Source organism: Acomys russatus, chromosome 19 (genome assembly GCF_903995435.1).
Source record: "Acomys russatus chromosome 19, mAcoRus1.1, whole genome shotgun sequence".
Taxonomy (NCBI): Eukaryota; Metazoa; Chordata; class Mammalia; order Rodentia; family Muridae; genus Acomys; species Acomys russatus.
This window is the reverse complement of record NC_067155.1, coordinates 15748101-15768017: the sequence shown is the minus strand read 5'-3', so window position 1 is coordinate 15768017 and position 19917 is coordinate 15748101. Positions and strand designations below refer to the sequence as shown.

Below are 19917 nucleotides of genomic sequence, written 5' to 3'. Positions count from 1 at the left end.
CCAGAACTCAAGGCTTTGTGCATGCACACCAAGTGTTTTCCTGCCACGGAACCACACCCCCTGCCCGGGCACTCAGAGTTTTAAAAGTTCCTCCAGGTGATTTTAAGGTGCTCCCGAACCCTGGCACCTCCTGAATGTTCTATTACATGCAAAAGTCGCGTAGCTATTTGCGGCAAGGGCTGCCGTGCAAGCATAACCACGTGCAAACTGTGCCGTACGTAAGGCGTCTGGGGCCGTGGCAGGTGGAATCTGCTTTGGATGGTATCAACCTTAGTTTACCTTTCCTGCATTCATTCATTCATTCATTCCAATCTGAGGCTGTGAAAGGTGATGCCCTTGACCTCACTCTTCTCTGGGATCCACACATATCTATGTTGGGGTGGGGTGTTGCCTTGCTGGCTGTACCTTGTGGGGGTAGTACCCATTAGTCATGTGTCTGCTACCAGAATCTCCAACCCTCCCCTCCGGACAGCACTGAAGTGTTTGGTCCCTTGAGGTTACCTGGGACAGCTGTGAGGTTGAGAGAGGTGTGAGGTAACACTCCTGGGGAGGGCAGGGGGCCGGGACTGCTGGGCCCACAGAGGTTCCCGGTAGCAGCCAATCCTGCCCGTGGGGGCTCCAGGGCCATGGACTCTGCTGTGGAGGCAGAGGACCCAGGGGACAGGCCAAGTGGGGCCGGCGGGGTGAGGGGCAGCCCTTGGGCTCTCTATATTTAGCCCCGTTTTCGGTAAGCGCTAACGAGAAGCTAGCCGAAGCCTGCTAAAAACTGGCTGAGGGAAATGCAGAGAGGAGAAGTGAAAGTCGCAGAGGGAGGGCCGGGGAGGGGAGAAGGGACCTAGGGTCCCAGCCCTGAGCCGTTTGGGGCAAGCGAGGGTGAACTCAGAGCTTGGGCAGCTTGGGGTGGGTCTGGCCTGAGGCTGGTGGAATTTAAGGGACCAGGCAGCTCTGAGAAAGCCTGGTACTTTACCTTGCCAGTTCCTGAAAAAAAAAAAAATCACACGTGGCCTAAGGATGGACGGGGAGGGGCAGCCGTAAATACATACGCAACTTTTGTATGTGTTTGAGCATTCGGGAGGTGCCAGGGTTCGGGAGCACCTTAAAATCCCCTGGAGGAACTTTTAAAAATCTGAGTGCCCAGGCAGGGTGTGTGGTTACGTGGTAGGAGCACTTGGTGTGCATGCGCGAAGCCTTGAGTTTTGGCCATAGCAGCACATATGTATGCGCACGCGCACGCGCGCGCGCGCACACACACACACACACACTCATACGCATTTTTTAAAAATCTGAGAGCCAAGGTCAACCTATGTGTCACTGAAGCGGGTGTCTGGGTGGAGGTGGTGGCAATGTTCGTGATTAGGGCTGGCTCCGTCTGGACTGAAGGTGAGGCAGAGCCTTCAATGGCTGATGCCCGGGACGCCGACACCGGCATCATTTGGCTTCCGGTGAAAACGGAGCTCTAACCGTGTGTTAGCTCAGGCTTGCTTACTGGCCTCTGCAGGCTGATACAAGAGGAATGTCGAATTTGAGGCCAGCCTGGTCTACATAGTGAGTTCCAGGTTGTCCAGGTTCCAGGACAGCCAGGGCTACACAGAGAGACCCTATCTCAAAAACAAAAACTAAACAACAAGGCACAGCACAAAAACAGGCCAGGGCTGGTGACACAGGCCATAATCCCAGCTACCCAGGAGCCTGCGGGCAAGAGGATTGCAAATTCAAGGCCAACCTGTACAAATTACCAAGATCTGGTCTGAAGATTAAAAAAAGGGGGGGAGGGGAGCCAAGAGTTCTTGCCTAGTATGGGGTCTGAACCCCAAAACCACATAAACTGAGCATGGGTGCATCCAGATAGTCCCACCACAAAAAGCAGAGGTGGGGGACCCAGGGTCCAAGGTCATCCCTTGAACGTAGTGAATTTTGAGGCCAGCCTTTGCAACAGGAGACCCTGTCTCTAAAAGGGAGGGAGCTGTTACTGTAGCTCAGTGGTAAGTCACTTGTCTAGCGTGGGTGGGGACTACAGTTGAATCAATCGGTCAGTCGATGGAGCCCTATTTCACCCTCCACCCTTTCTCATCAAGTGTGGAGTGCTGGGTCATGGTGTGAAATTTTAGGAAGGATAAAGCAAACAGAATGGTGGTGTTTTTGTTTTTGTTTTTGTTTTCTCTTACTTTTTGTCCCGAGCTACCATCCCCTCAAAGGGCAGGGGCAGGGTCACTTTCCCTAGGTGGACAGGGCATGGTGGGGACCACAGTGGGGACCAGGGAGGCCTGTGCAGAAGAGGGGTCACTGACTGTCATCTATGACAACCCCAAGATCAAACCAAACTTGCAGCCAGGCTGTGGTGGCACACGCCTTTAATCCCAGCACTCAGGGAGGCGGAGGCAGGCGGATCGCTGTGAGTTCGAGGCCAGCCTGGTCTACAAAGCGAGTCCAGGACAGCCAAGGCTACACAGAGAGACCCTGTCTCGAAAAACCAAAACAACAAAAACAGAAAACAAGACACCCCCCCCCAAACCCAGACTTGCTTTGGAGGAGTTCTCAGACTGATAAGAGAGACACATGTGTCCCAGAGGGCCACAGCCCCTGGATGATGATGAGAGATGATGGGGCAGAAAGAACTGAGCACAGACGGTGGGGTGGCGGGGAGACTCTGGTCTCTGAGCAAGGGCCATCGGAGTGGTGGGTCCTGAGGCATGAAGGGTTGGGCAGTCAGACAGAGTGGAGGACAGAGGGACCAGTGTGCATCAGAGCTTCAGGGGAGGACCGTGGAGAGGCAGCAGGATGGGAGAGAGACCAGGAAGAAAGAGCAAGCCTGTGGGAGACGGACCTCAGCAGGCAGGACCTGCTCTGGGCTGGTGATGACTCAGAAGAGGTCCTTGTCTGTGAGAGAGGAAACCGGGACGCGACGCCACTGCGCTGGGACTTGGGGCGTACCGCTGGAGGGCAGGACCGATGGGAGGCTTGGGCTGCTGATATGAAAGTTGTCACCAAGCAGGTGGCTGGAGTGTACGGATGTGTTCTCTTGTAATTCTGGAGGCTGCAGTTCTGAGCTAAGGTTCTGACAGGGCCCAGTCCATCCAAGGCTTGTGTCTGTGGCTTGCAGTGACTGTGTTCTCCTAATGCCTCTGTGTGGTCCTCCCTCTGCGTGTGTCTGTCTGTCTGTCTGTCTGGTCTCCTCTCCTCTTCAGTCATCCTCTCTCCCTCCCTTTCAGCTCTCAGCAATCCTCCTGCCTTTAGCTTTCTTGGTATGGGGATTGCAAGCCAAATTCCCCCTCTTATAAATGACAGCGATCGGCTGGGCGGTGGTGGCGTTCACCTGTACTCCCAGCACCCTGGGAGGCAGAGGCAGTCGGGTCTCTGTGAGTTCGAGACCAGGCTGGTCTACAGATTGAGTTCCAGGACAGCTAGGGTTATACAGAGAAACCCCGTCTGGAAAAAAAAATAAAACAAAAACGAACAAAAGTTACAAATGATAGCAATCATATTAGATAATAGCTTTATTTTACCTTATATATTTCATTAATGATCCTACTTTTCAAATCAGATGTGGTGTATAGCTTTAATCCAAGAATGGGGGAAGTTGAGAGAGGAAGGTTATGGGTTCTACCTCCAGCCCGTGTTGGTGTTGGTAATCCCGGCACTCAGGAGATGATGGGAGCGGAAGGCATCAGAAGTTAATAACTATCCTTGACTACATATCGAGTTCAAAGCCAGCCTGGGCTCCATGACACTCTGATAGGGCCAACAAGATGGCGGCAGCTCAGTGGTTAAAGGTGCTTGCCGCCAAGCCTAAGGACCTGAGTTCAGTCCTGGAACTCGCATGATGAAAGGAGAGAACCTTACTTCTTCACATAGTCCTCTGACCTCCACTCACCTGCCACAGCACAGTACGTGTGTATGAATACATACAAGTGAATCATTAGACATTTTGAAGTGAAGGCAGACAGATCTCTGTGAGTTCGAGGCCAGCCTAGTCTACAGAGTGATTCCAGGACAACCCAGGGCCACCACACCCAGAGAAACCCTGTCTTGAAAAACGTTGAAGAAGAAGGAGGAGGAGGAGAAGGAGGAGGAAGAGGAGGAGGAGAAGAAGAAGAAGAAGAAGTAGACCAGCACACGTGGCTTTTGGGAGGGACCAAGCTACCTCACAGCAGAGGGCAGGGTTGAATGTGGGACTTCTGGGGTAGAGAGGTCAGAGGCTGCCCCATCTGTGGGCTACAGAGGTATTTATTTGGCCAGCTGTGGCCATGTCAGGTGGCTTCCCCAAGCACAGAGATATGGCCTCTGTGTTGAAAACAGTGAGGAACTGGACACATGATGTCGAGGCTGGTGGCCACACCCTGAAGGCCAGGCTAGGGGACCTGGATATTTCTTGCCGGGAAGGGACAGCACCATCTAGCACGCAAGGCTGCTGAATCAGACACAGGAACTGGTGATGCAGAGTGGGTGTGTTTCATGGGGTCGCCACAAAGGGGTGGGATTTGGGCCCCAGGGAGGGTTGGTTAGAAGCTGCCTGGAGAGGGGCTAAGATCTGGGTAAGTTGTGACTAGCGTTACTCATTGCCTGGCTCCCCAGCCCTCCCACCATGCCCTTTCCTGTCCTCTTCTGCCCTCCTCAGCCCTCACTTGCCCTCCTCAGTCTATGCTTTTATAGAAACATGGAGTGGCTTGTGTTTAGCTTCTATTAATGGGCGTGCGCAAGAACATGCCAGTTCCCATGTGACAGTGCACATTACACACATACACATATGTGCCTGTGTGTATGGAGATCAGAGGTCAAACTTGGGTGTCACGCCTCAAAAGCGAGTGCACCTTATTTTTTTCACACTATTTATGTGTGTGTGGGTGCGCAGAAGCTATGTATGCATGGGGAGGTCAGAGGATAACTTGTGGGAGCCAGTTCTCTTCTTCCACCGTGTGGGTCCTGGGAATTGGACGTAAGACCTCAGGCTTTTAGAGGCAAGAACAGTTACCTCATGAACCATCTCACCAGCCCTTTGACTTATTTTTGGAGACTAGGTTTCTCATTAGGACCTGGGGCTCCTGGATTAGGCTGGGTTGCCTGGCCTACTAGCCCTGGGGTCTCTCTCTCTCTCCTTTCCCACAGTGCTCGTCATATTGATTGATTGATTGATTGATTGATTGATTGATAATGACCACACCCAAGCATCATCCCACAAGAAGCTGGCCCAGAGTAGTCCTGGCAAGATGCCAGCCAAAGTTATCCTTCTAGTACCCCTGTTGAAATACAGTATACAAGCCAGGCCTGGGGTGGTTCAACCTTGCAATTCTAGCACTCCAGAGGCTGAGGCAGGAGGATTGCTGCGAGCTTGAGGGCCACCCTGGGCTAGAGTGAGAAGCTGCTTCAAAAAACAAACAAACCAACCAAGGAGGGACTGAGGGCTTGCCTGGTATACACAGAGTCTCGGGTTCCATTCTCAACACCGTATAAACTGGCCGTGCTGGTGCACTCTGCATTCCCAGTGCTTCGGAGGTGAAGGCATTGGGGTCAGAAGTTCAAGGTCATCTTCAGCCACTTAGAGAGTTCCAGGCCAGCCTGGTCTACAGAGTGAGTTCCAGGACAGCCGGGGCTACACAGAGAAACCCTGTCTCAAATCAACCAACCAACCAGCCAGACAAACAAACAAGACAAAGAGCAATAGTGAAGTGCTGTAATTTAAGCAAACAGCTTGGTGAGCTCTGACATACAAAGCCCCTCCCTACTGCCTCGCCTCACGCCCCCAGAAGTGCTCACTCGTGTGACTTTGATTGCCTGAGCACAGGGCCTGAGCTTCTAGAGGGTTCTGAGCAGTTTGTTTGTTTGATGTTTTTATGAAGTTTTTGTGTGTTAATATATATATATTTATTTATTTATTACTGGAGCTCCACGGGGTGTGTGCGGAAGTCAGAGAACAATTTTCAGGAGTTGGTTTTCCGCTTTCATGGTGGGTTTCCGAGCCTGAAACTCAGGGTGTCAGTGTTCCATGGTAAATCCTTTATATCCACTGAGCTGCCACTCCAGCTCCGGTTTGTTTTGAGACGCGGTCTCTCTTATAGCCCAGGCTAGCCTCAGACTTACAGTGTAGCTGAACATACAACCTTGAGTTTCCCATCCTCATGGCTCGACCTCTGAAACCTTGGGTTTCCAGCCATTGTCACCATGACCAGCCTAGTTTTCTGGCTCTTAAGCTCAGTGTCTCGGACTCACAGATGTATGTTTGCATTTGTGTTCGGCCACTTTCACTGAGCTTGCAGCACCCAGTAGTGTGTGCGAAGCGGGAGTTTGTCCATTTTCACTGGTGTAGTGTGCTTCGTTGTATGGACGTACCACATTGTAGTTATCTGGTCTACATATAGGCTGTCGGGCCATGGTACGTGGGCCTGGGCCTTTGGCGGCAACTTATTCTTTTTCCTCTGTGTGTGTGTGTGTGTGTGTGTGTGTGTGTGTGTGGTATTGGTGTGTATGTGTGGTGTGTGTGGTGGTGAATGTGTGTGTGTGTTATTGTATGTTTGGAGGAGCGTGGGACGGTGTGTGTGTGTGTGTGTGTGTGTGTGTGTGTGTGTGTGTGTGTGTGTGTGTGTGTTGCTGGGAACGGAACCCAAGGCCTTATGCTAGGCTAGCATTTCCACCCTTGAGACACATGCTCAGAGCTTCCTCTGCCTATCAGCTACCCAGAAGTGGAGATGCTGGCTTCTGGGGCGGCCATCTCCTCTGCTCTCCTTGCAGTGTTTACTTACACTCACACATGCACAGTGCCCAACACTCACTCATGCACAGTGCCTAACACTCAGCACGTGTACAATGTCCAACACTCACTCATGCACAGTGCCCAACACTCACAAGTGCACAATGTCCAACACTCACAAGTGCACAATATCCAACACTCACAAGTGCACAATGTCCAACACTCGCACGTGCACTGTGCCCAACACTCACACTTGCACAATGCCCGACTTGGCTTTTACTATTTTTTTCTTTTTAACTGTGTATATGGAGAGGCCAGTATGTGCACTTGTCTGCAGGCTTTGGAACCCCTGAAGTTACAGGCGGTTGTGAGCTACCAAGCATGGGTGCTGGGAGCTGAGCTCCGGCACTCTGCAAGAACAGTACTTACTCTTAGCCTGTGGGCCGTCGCCTGCCCCCTCCACCCAGCTTTTGGATTAAGAGTCTAAAACGCGAGTGGGTAGTGTTTCACCTCAAGAAATCCTCAATTCCGAAATTTCCTAGACTTTCTGTTTTTCCTGGTGCAGAGTTCTGGGCACACTTTCGCCTGCCTTCGAGACTTTGCTGGGGCTTTTGGGTGATCGAGGAGGGGTGTTGTGAGCGAGGTCCGAGACAACTTAAGAGTCAAGGTCACGTGAACGACTTGGAGTCTGGGCTGAACACTCGAATATGGGTTGAGGCACAGGAGCTGAGAATAGTGGGCGGGCGGGGGGGGGGCAGGGGGTTGGAGGTTGGGGGGCCACTCTTGCCGCAGCCCAGGCCCAGGCAGGGCATGAGTCAGTGTCTTGACAAGGACAGTATGAATTGATGAAGAGGAGGCCCGAGGGGTCCAGATTAGTAGAGAGACCCTGGATTCAGGAACACCAGGGTGCTGCTGCTGACGTAACTGTTCGGTGTGGGTTGGCAGCCCTGGCGGCCTCAGCTTCGTCAATATGAAATAGAGACCCTTAGCACTAGTATGGCTCATGTGTCCTGTTTGGCTCAGTGCTGGGTGGCAGCAGACAGGCACCTCTGATGTCAGGTGTCAGCCTGCAAGGACCTTCCTTCCTCTAGCACCTGACTCACTACCTGCCACCTTCCTCTGTGGGTAGATTTGCAAGCCCAGCTGGGATTCAAGGCTTTGGGGGCCATAAAGTCCAGAGTTGCTTTGAAGAGTAGGGTCAGGGTAGAGGTGGATGGCTACGGGGTCGGAGAGGAGTAAGGTGGGGCAGGCAGGCTTGTGGTGTCAGGCAGGACGGAAGGCCAGTGGGAGTTAGGCGGGGACATGGGGGGGAGGGAGGAGGGCGGAGGGCGGAGGGCGGGGGGGGGGGACAGGGAAAGTGGTGGGACAGAGGATGGCTGAATCACACCCTGAGATCTGACAGCTCCCTGCATTGGGGTTCCTGCAACCCCATCGCATCTCGCTTACCCTCCTCAGAATGGAAAACGTGTTTCACTTGAAACCTGGCAGGGCAGGACCAGAGCCTCGGCCACCTGCCTGGGGTCGGAGGCCAGAGGTTGTTCCGGGTTCCTTTATGGGGCCCTACCGTCCCCTCGCAGACTGCCGATGTCTTCTTGTGTGTGACCTTACCCCACCTCCCACCGTCCCCGGTGCCTCACGGTAGGTGACACGTCCTGTACCTCTTTTTTGGAGGTGTCCTTTCTCATGAACTTTCTGAAGGAGATACTCAGAAGTGTCAGGGTTAGGAGCCAGGTTGGAAAAGACTTAGTTGCGGGTGGGGCTGGCAGAAGAAGGACCTTAGAGCCCTCCTGGCTTCCTCTCTCTCCTCTCCAATCTCCGTATTTCTTCTCTGTTCCCAGAAATAAGAATGTCTAAGCCCCTGGAGGCCGAGAAGCAAAGTCTGGACCCCCCATCAGAGCACACAGGTGAGTGTGGATGGGCAGATGCAGGGGAGAGGGCAGACAGGCATGGGAACAGTGTGTAGGAACGGCTGGCAACATACCCCCCCCACCCCCCTCTCTCTGCAGACACGGAAAGAAATGGACCCGACGTTAACCATCAGGTCAGGCTCGCTCAACTGCCCTGGAGGGTGGGAAGGGAAGGACGGAGCAGCGGTTGGGGGAGGGGGGCAGGTGTCCAGAATTTTTCACAACACCATTCCCATCTCCTTGCCCCAACTCTCTCTCCACAGAACCCCCAGAATAAGGCTTCCCCTTTCTCTGTGTCCCCAACTGGCCCCAGCACCAAGGTAAGCAACCATGGGATCACATGGAGAGGGGGGTGGGACAGGGGAGGAAGCATGTCTGTCCGAGGAAACAGGTCCTACAAAGGTACCAGTGACAAGGTTCCTCCTGCCCCTCCTCACCCTTGGGTTCCCGCCCCAGGCTTGTGACTCACCCAGTCTCCTTCCCCTTCCCTAGGGGGGTGGGGGTGGCCAGGGAAATCCCCCCCGGAGCCCCAGGGTGATAACAACAGGAAGTCAAGGCTCCACCCCCATCCCGACTTCCCTGGCCAAAGGGCCTGAAGCACCCCTGTACCCTATCACACGCACATGCACAGACCCTCACACACACTCACATACTCACACATATACACACACTCCCACTCTCACACGTGCGCGCACACACACACACACACACAGACACACACTCACGCACTTGCACATACCCACAGAGACACACATAAACAGAGACGGGAGCACACAGACACACACTCACAGACTCACACCTATACATACTCTCCCACTCCCACACACACACACACACACACACACACACACGCTCGCGCGCACACACACACACACAGAGGTGTGCACACACTCACATAGCCTGCACACACACACACAGCCAGCAGGGAGCAGGCTAAGTGAAGTTGGCAGACCCAGGATGAAGGAGAGGGTGATGGAGATGGGCCTTGTTGCTAGGCACTATGGGACTTGGGGACTGGTCTGGGGGTCCAGTCTCCATCTAGCCTGATGGTGGTAAGGGCCACAGACAGGTTCAGACGCCTAAAAGGAGAAGCCAGGGTGGGGACATGGACAGAGAGCCCTGACCAGAGGTGCCTCAGAGTGCTCCCCACCCAACCCTGCAGCCTAGCTCTGTAGCCATGGGAAAGTCACTTCCTGTCTCTGGGCGGCTTAGTTTCCCCTTCTCTGATGCTGAGGGTGGGGTGGGGGGCAGCCAGGACCGCTTCTGTGCTCCTGCGCTCCTAGCCTGCTGTGTCCCCAGTGCTGGGAGGACAAAACGGTTTGGGAGCAGATGTCTTTTGTACACAGTGCTTGGATCCAGGGCCCAGGTCAGAAGGGCGCCCCTGTTCTTGACTTTCTGACCTCAGCCCCAGCAGTGCGTGCCCCAGTCCATCTGTCTGTCTTTGCTCCCAGCAGCAGCCTTCTCTGGGAAGCCAGTGAGAGACAGTGAGGGGTCCGCCCTCCCCTCCCCAGGCCTGGAGTTCTCCCACACTTCCCCCTGTTTCTCTGGCCCTACCTTTGCTTCTCAACCTCTTGCCACCTCCTCTGCACCAGGGTCCCCCGCCCCCGCTGCGCAGGCCCCCCCCCACCCCTTCCCCGCCCTCACTGAGGCACACTGGGTGCTTCCATCCCCTGTGAGCCGCTGTGGATTGTTATTTACATAATAATTTTGCTTAAGTGGCTCGATTTAAAAAAAAAAAACATTTTATTATGGAAAATGTGATACAGAAATAGACAGATGCGTGTACCCCGCAGGAACCCATCAGTCAGTTTCAACAATTACCAAGTCATTGAACGGCTTCGGTTTTCAGCAGCTTGAATAAATGGTTTTTAAATGGAAATTTCATGAATGGAAAACCAGAATCACTTACCATGGAAATAAATACAATGATTATTAAATTCTACCCCAAGTCCCTCATGTGCGGAAGCGTCTAAGCCCAGGGCCTCTCCTCCTCCTCTTCCTCCTCCTCTGGTTGAAAGGGAAGATTAGCTGGCATTGATGAGACAGCTTAAAATATCATCACGGTCAAGTGTGGTGGGGCGGATAGTCAGTCCCGGCTCACTCTCCGGAAGCCCAGGTGAGAGGCCAGCCTGGGCTGCAATAGTATAAGTTCCAGGCTAGCCTGGGCAACTTAGCGAGGACCCTGTTTCAAAACAAAACATTGTAAGCCAGGGATGTGGTATCAATGGCTGAGTGCCTGTCTAGCTTGATGACCTTTGACCCCACCGGGACTCCATAAGCCAGGCATGGCCCTCCAGGAGGTAGAGGCAGGAGGATCAGAAGTCCTTGACTATTTAATCTGCGGCCGGCCTAGACTGCCTGAGACACGCACATGCATACTCACAGGGACACATAAACACAGACAGGAGCACACAGACACACAAAAGTTGAGCGTCATAGCGCACGCCTTCAATCCCAGCACTGTGAGAGCAGAGGCAGGCAGGTCTTCTAAGAGTTCAAGGCCAGCTTGATCTACATAGCAAGTGCCAGGCCTGCGGTTTTTTTTGTTTTTTTTGTTTTGTTTTAAAATCAAAACAAAAAAGCTTTCAGTTTGAGTATTTTTTTTTTAAACTTCATATTAAAATACAACACATATCGAAACACTTGTGAGTCCTTAGTATGTCACTCTGAATTTTCCAAAACTAAGTACTCCCCAAGTGTGCCGTTGGGTGTGGTGATAACGTGCTGCTGATCCCTGCCCTAAGGAGGCTAAGGCAGGAAGAATGCCCAATTGGAGGCCAGCCTAGGCTACATAATCTTGGTTTTGTTTGTTTGTTTGTTTGTTTTGTTTAAAAAATTAAAAAAATAAAACTAAGCAAGCAATTTAATGGAAGGTGGAAGAAGATGTCCCTGTGGGTAAAGGCGCTTGCCGCCAAGCCTGCATGACCTCGGTTCAGTTCCCGGGACCCATATGGTAGAAGGAGAGATGTAATTTCTGCAGGGCGTCCTCTGACCTCCAGATATGCGTTATGGCGTGTGCACACCTATACGCACAAAATAAAATAAAAAATATGTTGAAAGCTGATTACAGCCGGGCGTGGTGGCACAAGCCTTTAATCCCAGCACTTGGGAGGCAGAGGCAGGCAGATTGCTATGAGTTCAAGGCCACCCTAGTCAGCAAAGTGAGTCCAGGACAGCCAAGGCTACATAGAGAAACTCTGTCTGGAAAAACTAAAAACAAACAAAGAAACAAAAAAAAAAAAAAACCACAACTGATTACAACTAGCCAGGAGAGCCTCTAAGGTCCATTCTAAGGAAACTGTAGCCCGGTGTGGTGGAGCAGAGGCAGGTGGATCTCTATGAGTTCCAGGCCAGCCTGGTCTACAAAGTGAGTCCAAAACAGCCAAGGCTACACAGAGAAACCCTGTCTCAAATTAAAAAAAAAAAAAAAAAGGAAACTCATATCTCCAACTTCTAATGGAGTTATTTCATGCCTGAAACTTCTGACCTGTCTATCCCATAACCTGAGAGACATCGAGGTCTGTCGGTCTTTTGGGCTTTGCCGACCCTTTGGGTGTCTGTAATCTCCCTCTGCGTTCCAGACACTCTCCCTGCCAGCTTGCATAAGTCATTTCTCCCTCTCCCTCCCTCTCTCTCCCTCTCTCCCTCCCTCCCTCCCTCCTTCCCTCTCTCTTCCTCCCCCCTCTCTCTCTCCCTCCCTCCCTTTCTCTCTCCCTCTCCCTCCTTCCCTCCCTCCCTCCCTCTCTCTCTCCCTCTCCCTCCCTCTCTCTCTCTCCCTCCCTCCCTCCCCCACCCCCCCCCCCGGTCTCCTTTTTGCCAAATGAGATACTAAGGATGGCCCCAATGTCCCGGTCTGGAAAGTATGTTAGCCACCAAATGCCCCCACACGCCCCCCCCCCCAAGCCAGCATCCTTTTCGGCCAATGGCCCCAGCTGTGGAAAAGAGGAAGAAGTCAAGGATGACTTTGACATTGCTGTTTTCTGTATGCCCGTGCAAGCTCTATCCACATTACAGTGAGAGAGACAGACAGACAGACAGACAGAAGCCAGAGCCGCTGCCGGCTCATCCACAGGTCAGGACCAGCTGTGTTTTGTTGTCTCTGTCAGGACTCTGTTTCCCTCTCTGAGATGAGTGACCAGTAAGAGCAGGATGGGTAGGTAGGCCTTCCGGCTTGATCTCTCCAGGCTATCTCGTCCACTCTGGCCCATATCTGCCGTGGGTGCCGTCTGCCTGTCCCCACTATCATATGCACTCATGAGCTGCCAAGCTGTCTATTTTTGGAGGCAGTATTATCAATATGTACCACAGGCTGGTCCTCAAACTCATCAAAATCCTCCTGCCTCAGCCTCCCGAGTGTGAGGATTACAGGCGCTCCTACCAAAACTACTCCCAGCTTGTAAGGTTTTAATTGTTTTGTTTTGAGTCCCCCCCCCCCCCCCAGTTTAAAAAAAATAAATATCTTACAGCTGGGCGAGGTGGCGTACACCTGTGATTCCCAGCACTCAGGGAGACAGAGGCAGGTGGATCTCTCTGAGTTCAAGGCCAGCCTGGTCTACAAAGCTAGTCCAGGATAGCCGGGGCTACACAGAGACACTCAAAAAGCAAAAAAGCAAACAAAGCAAAAAACAAAACAAACAAAAAACCTAAGCAAATCCAACCAACCAACCAACCAACCAAAAACTCAAATCTTTTTTTTTTCTGTTGATATTTTAATACAATCACATTTCTCACTTTCCTTTCCTTCCTCCAAAACCTCCCTGTATTCCCCTCCTCCTTCTTGTTCAAACTCCTGACCACTTTTCCCATTCACTGCTGTTACATAACTGTATCTAGAGATATAGTCCTCAGTGAGCGTGCACTGGCTGGCCCAGCACTCACAGTGGTCCTCCTGCCTCCGCCTCCCCACAAAGTGCCCAGATTACAGGTGTGTGCCCCAATGCCCAGCTCCCGGTAGTGAGTCTTTTTAAACACTCTGAACGCTGAGATTTTTTTTTTCTTTTCAAAGAAAAAAAATTTTTATTTTAGTTTATGTATATAAGAGTTTTGGTGGGAGCTGGAGAGATGGCTTAGCGGTTAAGAGCACTGTCTGCTCTTCCAGAGGTCCTGAGTTCAATTCCCAGCCACCACGTGGTGGCTCACAGCCATCTATCAGGAGATCTGGATCCCTCTTCTGGTGTGCAGGTGTACATGCAGGCAGAGCACTGTATATGTAATAAATAAATAAATCTTTAAAAAAAAAAAAAAAAAGGGTATTTTTGGGCAGGGCGGTGGTGGCCCACGCCTTTAATCTCAGCACTTGGGAGGCAGAGGCAGGCAGATTGCTGTGAGTTTGAGGCCAGCTTGGTCTAGAAAGTAAGTCCAGGACAGCCAAGGCTACACAGAGAAACCCTGTCTCAAAAAAAAAAAAAAAAAAAAAAAAGAGTTTTCATGCATGTTTATTTGTGCACCCCATGCAAATGTGCATGCTTGGTGCCCACAGGGACCAGAAGAGGGTGTCAGGTTTTCCCAGAACTTGAGTTATGTAAGCTACCATGTGGGTGCTGGGAACCAAACCTTGGTCCTCTGGAAGAGCAGCCAGTGCTCTACACCACTGAGCCATCTCTCCAGCCCCTTCAACAAAATTTTATCCCAAAGGACAAATAAGAGCTGTAGCCCCCTAGCCGGGTGTGGTGGTGCACACCTCTAAATCCCAGCACTCGGGAGGCAGAGGCAGGTGGATCTCTGCGAGTTTGAGGCCAGCCGGGTCTACATAGCAAGTTCCAGGACAGCCAGGGCTACATAGTGAAACCTTGTCTCGAAACACAAAAAGCAATAACGCCACAAAGAGTTGGTACTCCCAGCCGGGCAGTGGTGGCACACGCCTTTAATCCCAGCACTCGGGGAGGCGAGGCAGGCACATCACTGTGAGTTTGAGGCCAGCCTGGTCTACAAAGTGAGTCTAGGCCAAGGCTACACAAAGAAACCCTGTCTCGAAAACAAAACAAAAAAACAAAATAAAACAAAACAAAACAAAAAAGAGTTGGTATGAAAATGCCTCTCCTCTGGAGGGACTGCTTGTCAATGGGGCGCTAGCACTAACTGACCGCCAGGAACACTGAGGCCACCAAAGTGGTCAGAGGCCTCCTCTAGCCAACTCCCCTGTGCCAGCCCAGGGCTGCCACAGCCACCCACATACCCTCTTTTTGGTTCACAGGTGGGCATTCTCTCTGGCCTCCACTTAACATTCTGGGGTCCCGGACCCTGCCTCTCTCCTCCCCAGATCAAGGCTGAAGACCCCAGTGGTGACTCAGCCCCAACAGCACCCCTACCCCCCCAGCCGGCTCAGCCTCACCTGCCCCAGGCCCAACTCATGTTGACGGGCAGCCAGCTAGCTGGGGTAAGTATCCGGTAAAGTACTCTGTGTGGAGGGTACCAACCTCCCGGTCTGTCATCTGTCTCAGGTCTCCTCACCAAGGCCGCAGCCACTCTCTCACACCTGCCTCCACTCCTCCTCCTCCTCTGTCCTGTAAAAGATGTGTCTCCTAACCGCTCTCCACTCAGAGATCCTAACCCGTCTCTGCCTTCTCTGCCCCTGCTGCCCCTGGCTGGCTGGCTGCCTGCTCGGGCGCCCCCCCAACCCCCGCTGCAGCTCACAGCACTGATGCCTGCTCAGCAACAACTCCTCCTGCAGCAAGCACAGGCCCAGCTGCTGGCCGCTGCAGTTCAGCAGTCCAGTGCCGCCGCCGCCGCCAACGCCGCTGCCGCCGCCGCCGCTGCCGCCTCCTCCACCTCCTCTGCTGCCGCCTCCTCCTCCTCCTCCTCCACCTCCTCCTCCTCTTCCACCTCCTCCTCCTCCTCCTCCTCCGCCTCGCAGACCCCAGCCTCCTCTGGGGGAAGCGACCTGCCACCATCACAGCCTGCCAGCCAGCCCCCAGGGACCCCACAGCTCACCTTGTCCCAACCCATCCAGCTCACAGCACAGGTAAGGGCAGCCACCATGCACTGTACCGTACTCCCTGGAGCAAGGGATCTGCCCAAGCAGGAAGTGGTCTACGGGGTGTGGGGGTGGGGGCCTCTGACAACAACAACTGTGTGCAGTTCTGCAGCGTATGGGAAGCCTTGGCAGTGTACCCTCCCATCCTTCTGATAGTTAAAGCAAGGCTCACAAGGAGTACCCCCATGTGTCCCCTGGGTTGAGCTATGTACTTTCTGTGCGTCTTCCAAAAGCTCAGCCTACAGTGAGGAAACCGGAAGTCGCCACCCCCATCCCCATGAATGGTATCCGCGTGGGCATGAAACGAACAGGCTGAGACTCAGAATTAGCGCTCCAGGCCTGGGAGCGTGGCTCAGTTGGTAGACCGCTTGCTTAGCATGCCAGAAGCCCTGGGTTCAAATCGAAGCGTAAATCAAGTGCTGCGGCACACACCTGTGATCCCAGCACCCAGGAGGTAAGGTCAGATGGATCAGAAGTTCGAGGCCATCCGTGGCTACTTACTGAGTTCGAGGTCAGCCTAGGCTACGTGAGGTGAGGCCTGCCTGTGAAAAGAAAACGAAGTTAACGTGATCAAACCCCCTCGGAAGCAATGTTTCACATCTTGGCTCATCCACCGAACGCTCTTCTGAAAGTATAGATGTACTGTGAGCTGAGCTTAAAACCCGTTTCATCCTGGCACATTTACCCCAAATCTTGAATTAGTGGCTACGTTTGTTTCCTGGAGCTGGGCGTTACAAGCCATATGGTTACAAACAAACAGCCGCGCAGCGGTGGCTCGCGCCTTTAATCCCAGCTCTTAGGATGCTGAGGCAGGGGGATCTCTGCGAGTCTGAATCCACCTTTGAGCTCCCCCAGCAAGACCCAGAAAACAACAGACTAAAGCCAACCAGCGAAACTCCGAAGTGTATTGTCTCAGGCCACACTGCCAAAGTTTAAGATGTAGGAACAAACCCTGTGTATAGCTCCTGGTGATGCCAGCGGTCCCTAGTATGCTAAGGTGGAGATGGTACATACGGGTCACACCGATTTCGGCCACGTAGACTCTTCTGCCTCTCTGTATGTCAGTGTCCAGATTTCTTGTTCTTTTTGGGGCACCCGACCACTCTGCTAGTGTTTATCTCATGAGCTTATTTTAGCTTTGTTATGTCTGCAAAGACCCTATTTCAAAATAAGGTCACATTTACAGGTACCGAGGGTCAGAACTTTACTGCATCTTTCAGGGGTTGGGCACAATGTGGCTCAACAGCGAGCGACATATTTTCCATTCAGTGGTAGCTGATAGCAAGTGGTGGTTCGAACGTGGTGAGACTTAGCCATGTATGGTGGCACATGCCTTTTCCCAGCTCTCAGGGGGCCAGAGGCAGGTGGAGCCCTGTGAGTTTGAGTCCAGCTGTCCTGGGTCTACATTGTGAGTTCCAGGACAGCCAGAACTACATAGAGACCTGTCTGGGGGAAAAAATAAGTGGGGGGAAAATAAGGGTGAAAATGTAGTTCAGTCAGTGGTAGACACCTGCCAAGAGGGCTGGGGTGTGGCTCACTGGTAAAGTTCCTGTTTAGAATCCTCCAGTGAAGGGCTGGGGGCGTGGCTCAGTGGTAGAGCCCCTGCCTAGAATCCCCCAGTGAGGGGCTGGGGGCGTGGCTCAGTGGTAGGGTGCTTACCTAACATGCAGGCAAGAGGACTAGGTTAAATCCCTAGTAAAGGGAGAGAGAGAGGGGAAAAAAAGTAGTCACAGAGAAGCCCAGGATTGCCTTTCAGATGGGCTGGCTCATCCTCTGCAGCCCAACCCTGTCTGTCATGTTTCTTTCTACAAGTACCAGAGTTCACTGCGTGGTGGTGACAGTCTTGGGAAATCCTATAGCAAAGAAACGCTTTTAGCTTCCCTTGGGTAGGTTTTCACCACTTTTCTCTCATGCTGCCTTCCACCTTCGTACCCCGCCCCCCCTCGTGCGCCCGACTCCTGGGGGGAGCTGTCTAAGAAAGGGAACTGTCCAGCTCTTGCGGGACTGTCCTCACTGGGAGTTTACCCACTTTATAAGGTCCATCTTATTATGGATGTACCCCTTTGGGACTTTCCTGAACACTAAGCTGGGTGTGCCCCTGGGCCTGTTGTGCAGAGGCTCGTCAACCACTCTGTGCCGTGATGGTTCTTCCCAGCATAGCCCCACCCACGCCAGGCTCACCTTATGGCAGCAACCGGGTGTTACGTTGGCACCACACCCTCTGCCCGTGTGTCTAAAGGCACCTCTAATGACATGCCTCATCCCTCAGCCAAGGCAGTGAGTGATAAGATGGCATGCCTCAAGTCACACTGTGAGTAGGATTAGCAGAGCTGGCCTGGGAGCTCAGAGCTCTAAACCACATGGCCTGCCTGCCATGGCTGTTGCTTCAGCCATCCTTCACGGGGACATGGTTTCCAGTCCCCTCCCACCAGGGCCACCAGAGACTCCTGCAGCAGGTGCACACTGCTCGCTTGGTAGCACACACAGCGCAGGGTCTTGGGGCTCCTCTCTCGGGCCCTTGCTTTGCTCCCCTTTAGATGGGTAGCATCTCTTCATCCATCACGCCCAGCTCAAGTCCCCACATCCAAGTAGTCCATGCAGGCTTTCCTGCTCCGGTGATATCTGTGTGCTACCTTTCAGCAAAGTAGAGGAAGGAGGAGAGGTAGGCGGCCTGGTGTAGGACTGGCCATACCATCATCTCATGGGTGAGCCATGTATGCTCCCTGTCTATGCAGCCTCAGGACCACCACCGGGCTGGCGCTCAGCCACCTGCTGTCCCATCATGCTCTGGTGGCTATGTCTCCTTGTTCCTCTCCCTGCAAGCCCTTTCCTCTTGCTGCTGTCCCTCCTGGCCCTGCTCATTCTGGATTTTTCCACTCAATTCCCTCAGCAGGGTGCAAAGCTGAATGCAAATTCTAATAATTCCTTCTCATGGGCTGGGTTGCCCTGGGGCCGCATTTGCTTAAGAGTGGCATGCGCCACACCTCCGGTACGCTGGGTAACACACAGGGACCAAGTCCAGATCCTCCTGCGATCACTTGCCTGTGACCCCAGCACTCTAGACCAGCTCCTGGGCTTGAGTCCCTTCTCCTCTGCCCATATCCAACTTCCTTTGCCTGCTCTACTCTGTCCCTGCAGCCAGGCTTCCTGTGTGTTGGACCGTGGCAGAATCTAGGGACTTAGGAATGAGTCACAGTCATCTTTGCCTCCCAGAAAATCTCCTGGCTTGTAGTGAAACTAAATGAGTTACATTTGAAAATACTAAGAAGTCTAGTCTGAAGCACTCTTAAGGCAATGAGTGTATCTAATATAGAGCCCCTGCCTAGAATCCCCCAGTGAGGGGCTGGGGCGTGGCTCAGTGGTAGAGCCCCTGCCTAGAATCCCCCAGTGAGGGGCTGGGGCGTGGCTCAGTGGTAGAGCCCCTGCATAGAATCCCTGAGTGAGGGGCTGGGGGTGTGGCTCAGTGGTAGAGCCCCTGCATAGAATCCCTGAATGAGGGGCTGGGGGACGTGGCTCAGTGGTAGAGCCCCTGCCTAGAATCCCCCAGTGAGGGGCTGGGGCTGGGGCTCAGTGGTAGAGCCCCTGCCTAGAATCCCCCAAGGAGTGGCTGGGCTGAAGGGGTGGCTCAGTGGTAGAGCACCTGCCTAGAATCCCCCAGGGAGTGGCTGTGAGTGTGGCTCAGTGGTAGAGCCCCTGCCTAGAATCCCCCAGGGAGGGGCTGGGGGCGTGGCTCAGTGGTAGAGCCCCTGCCTAGAATCCCCCAGTGAGGGGCTGGGGGTGTGGCTCAGTGGTAGAGCCCCTGCCTAGAATCCCCCAGGGAGGGGCTGGGGGCGTGGCTCAGTGGTAGAGCCCCTGCCTAGAATCCTCCAGTGAGGAGCTGTCATGTGGCCCTGCTGTAAAGCAGTACAGCGCTTGCCTGGTTTGCCTGAGGCAACTTAGGTTCAAACCCAGCACCACAAAACAAGCAAAAAAAAAAAAAAAAAAAAAAAAAAAAAAAAGCCAGGCATGGTAGCACATGCTTTTAATCCCTGCACTCTGGGAGGCAGAGGCAGGCAGATTGCTGTGAATTTGAGGCCAGCCTGATCTACAAAGCAAGTCCAGGACAGATAAGGCTAACACAGAGAAGTCTTGTCTTAAAAAACAAACAAACAAACAAACAAAAAAATATATATACACACACATACATACATAGAAGAAAAAGGAAGAAAAAGAAAAAAATCACGACCCCAGCACTTTCTTTAAAATGATATTATAATATAAAATAAAAAAGGGAAAGTTCCCCTGCTAGTTAAACTGTTTGTTAGGATGCCTCCCTGCAGGCTCTCAGCGCTCCCCACGAAAGGACGATTCTATCC

The 19917-nt window shown here is 52.9% G+C and overlaps 1 protein-coding gene across 3 annotated transcripts in view; it reads left to right on the top strand.

The window, feature by feature from the left end:
- Window positions 1–19917, top strand: part of Pou2f2 (POU class 2 homeobox 2) — a 67752-nt gene that overhangs the window by 30337 nt on the left and 17498 nt on the right. For all 3 annotated transcript variants that reach the window (XM_051162600.1, XM_051162599.1, XM_051162601.1), the window contains exons 2-5: window positions 8521–8586; window positions 8689–8723; window positions 8853–8909; window positions 14849–14965. In XM_051162600.1, the coding sequence (XP_051018557.1) occupies window positions 8529–8586; window positions 8689–8723; window positions 8853–8909; window positions 14849–14965 (267 nt within the window). In that variant the 5' untranslated portion in view covers window positions 8521–8528. The remainder of the gene's footprint in view (window positions 1–8520; window positions 8587–8688; window positions 8724–8852; window positions 8910–14848; window positions 14966–19917) is intronic.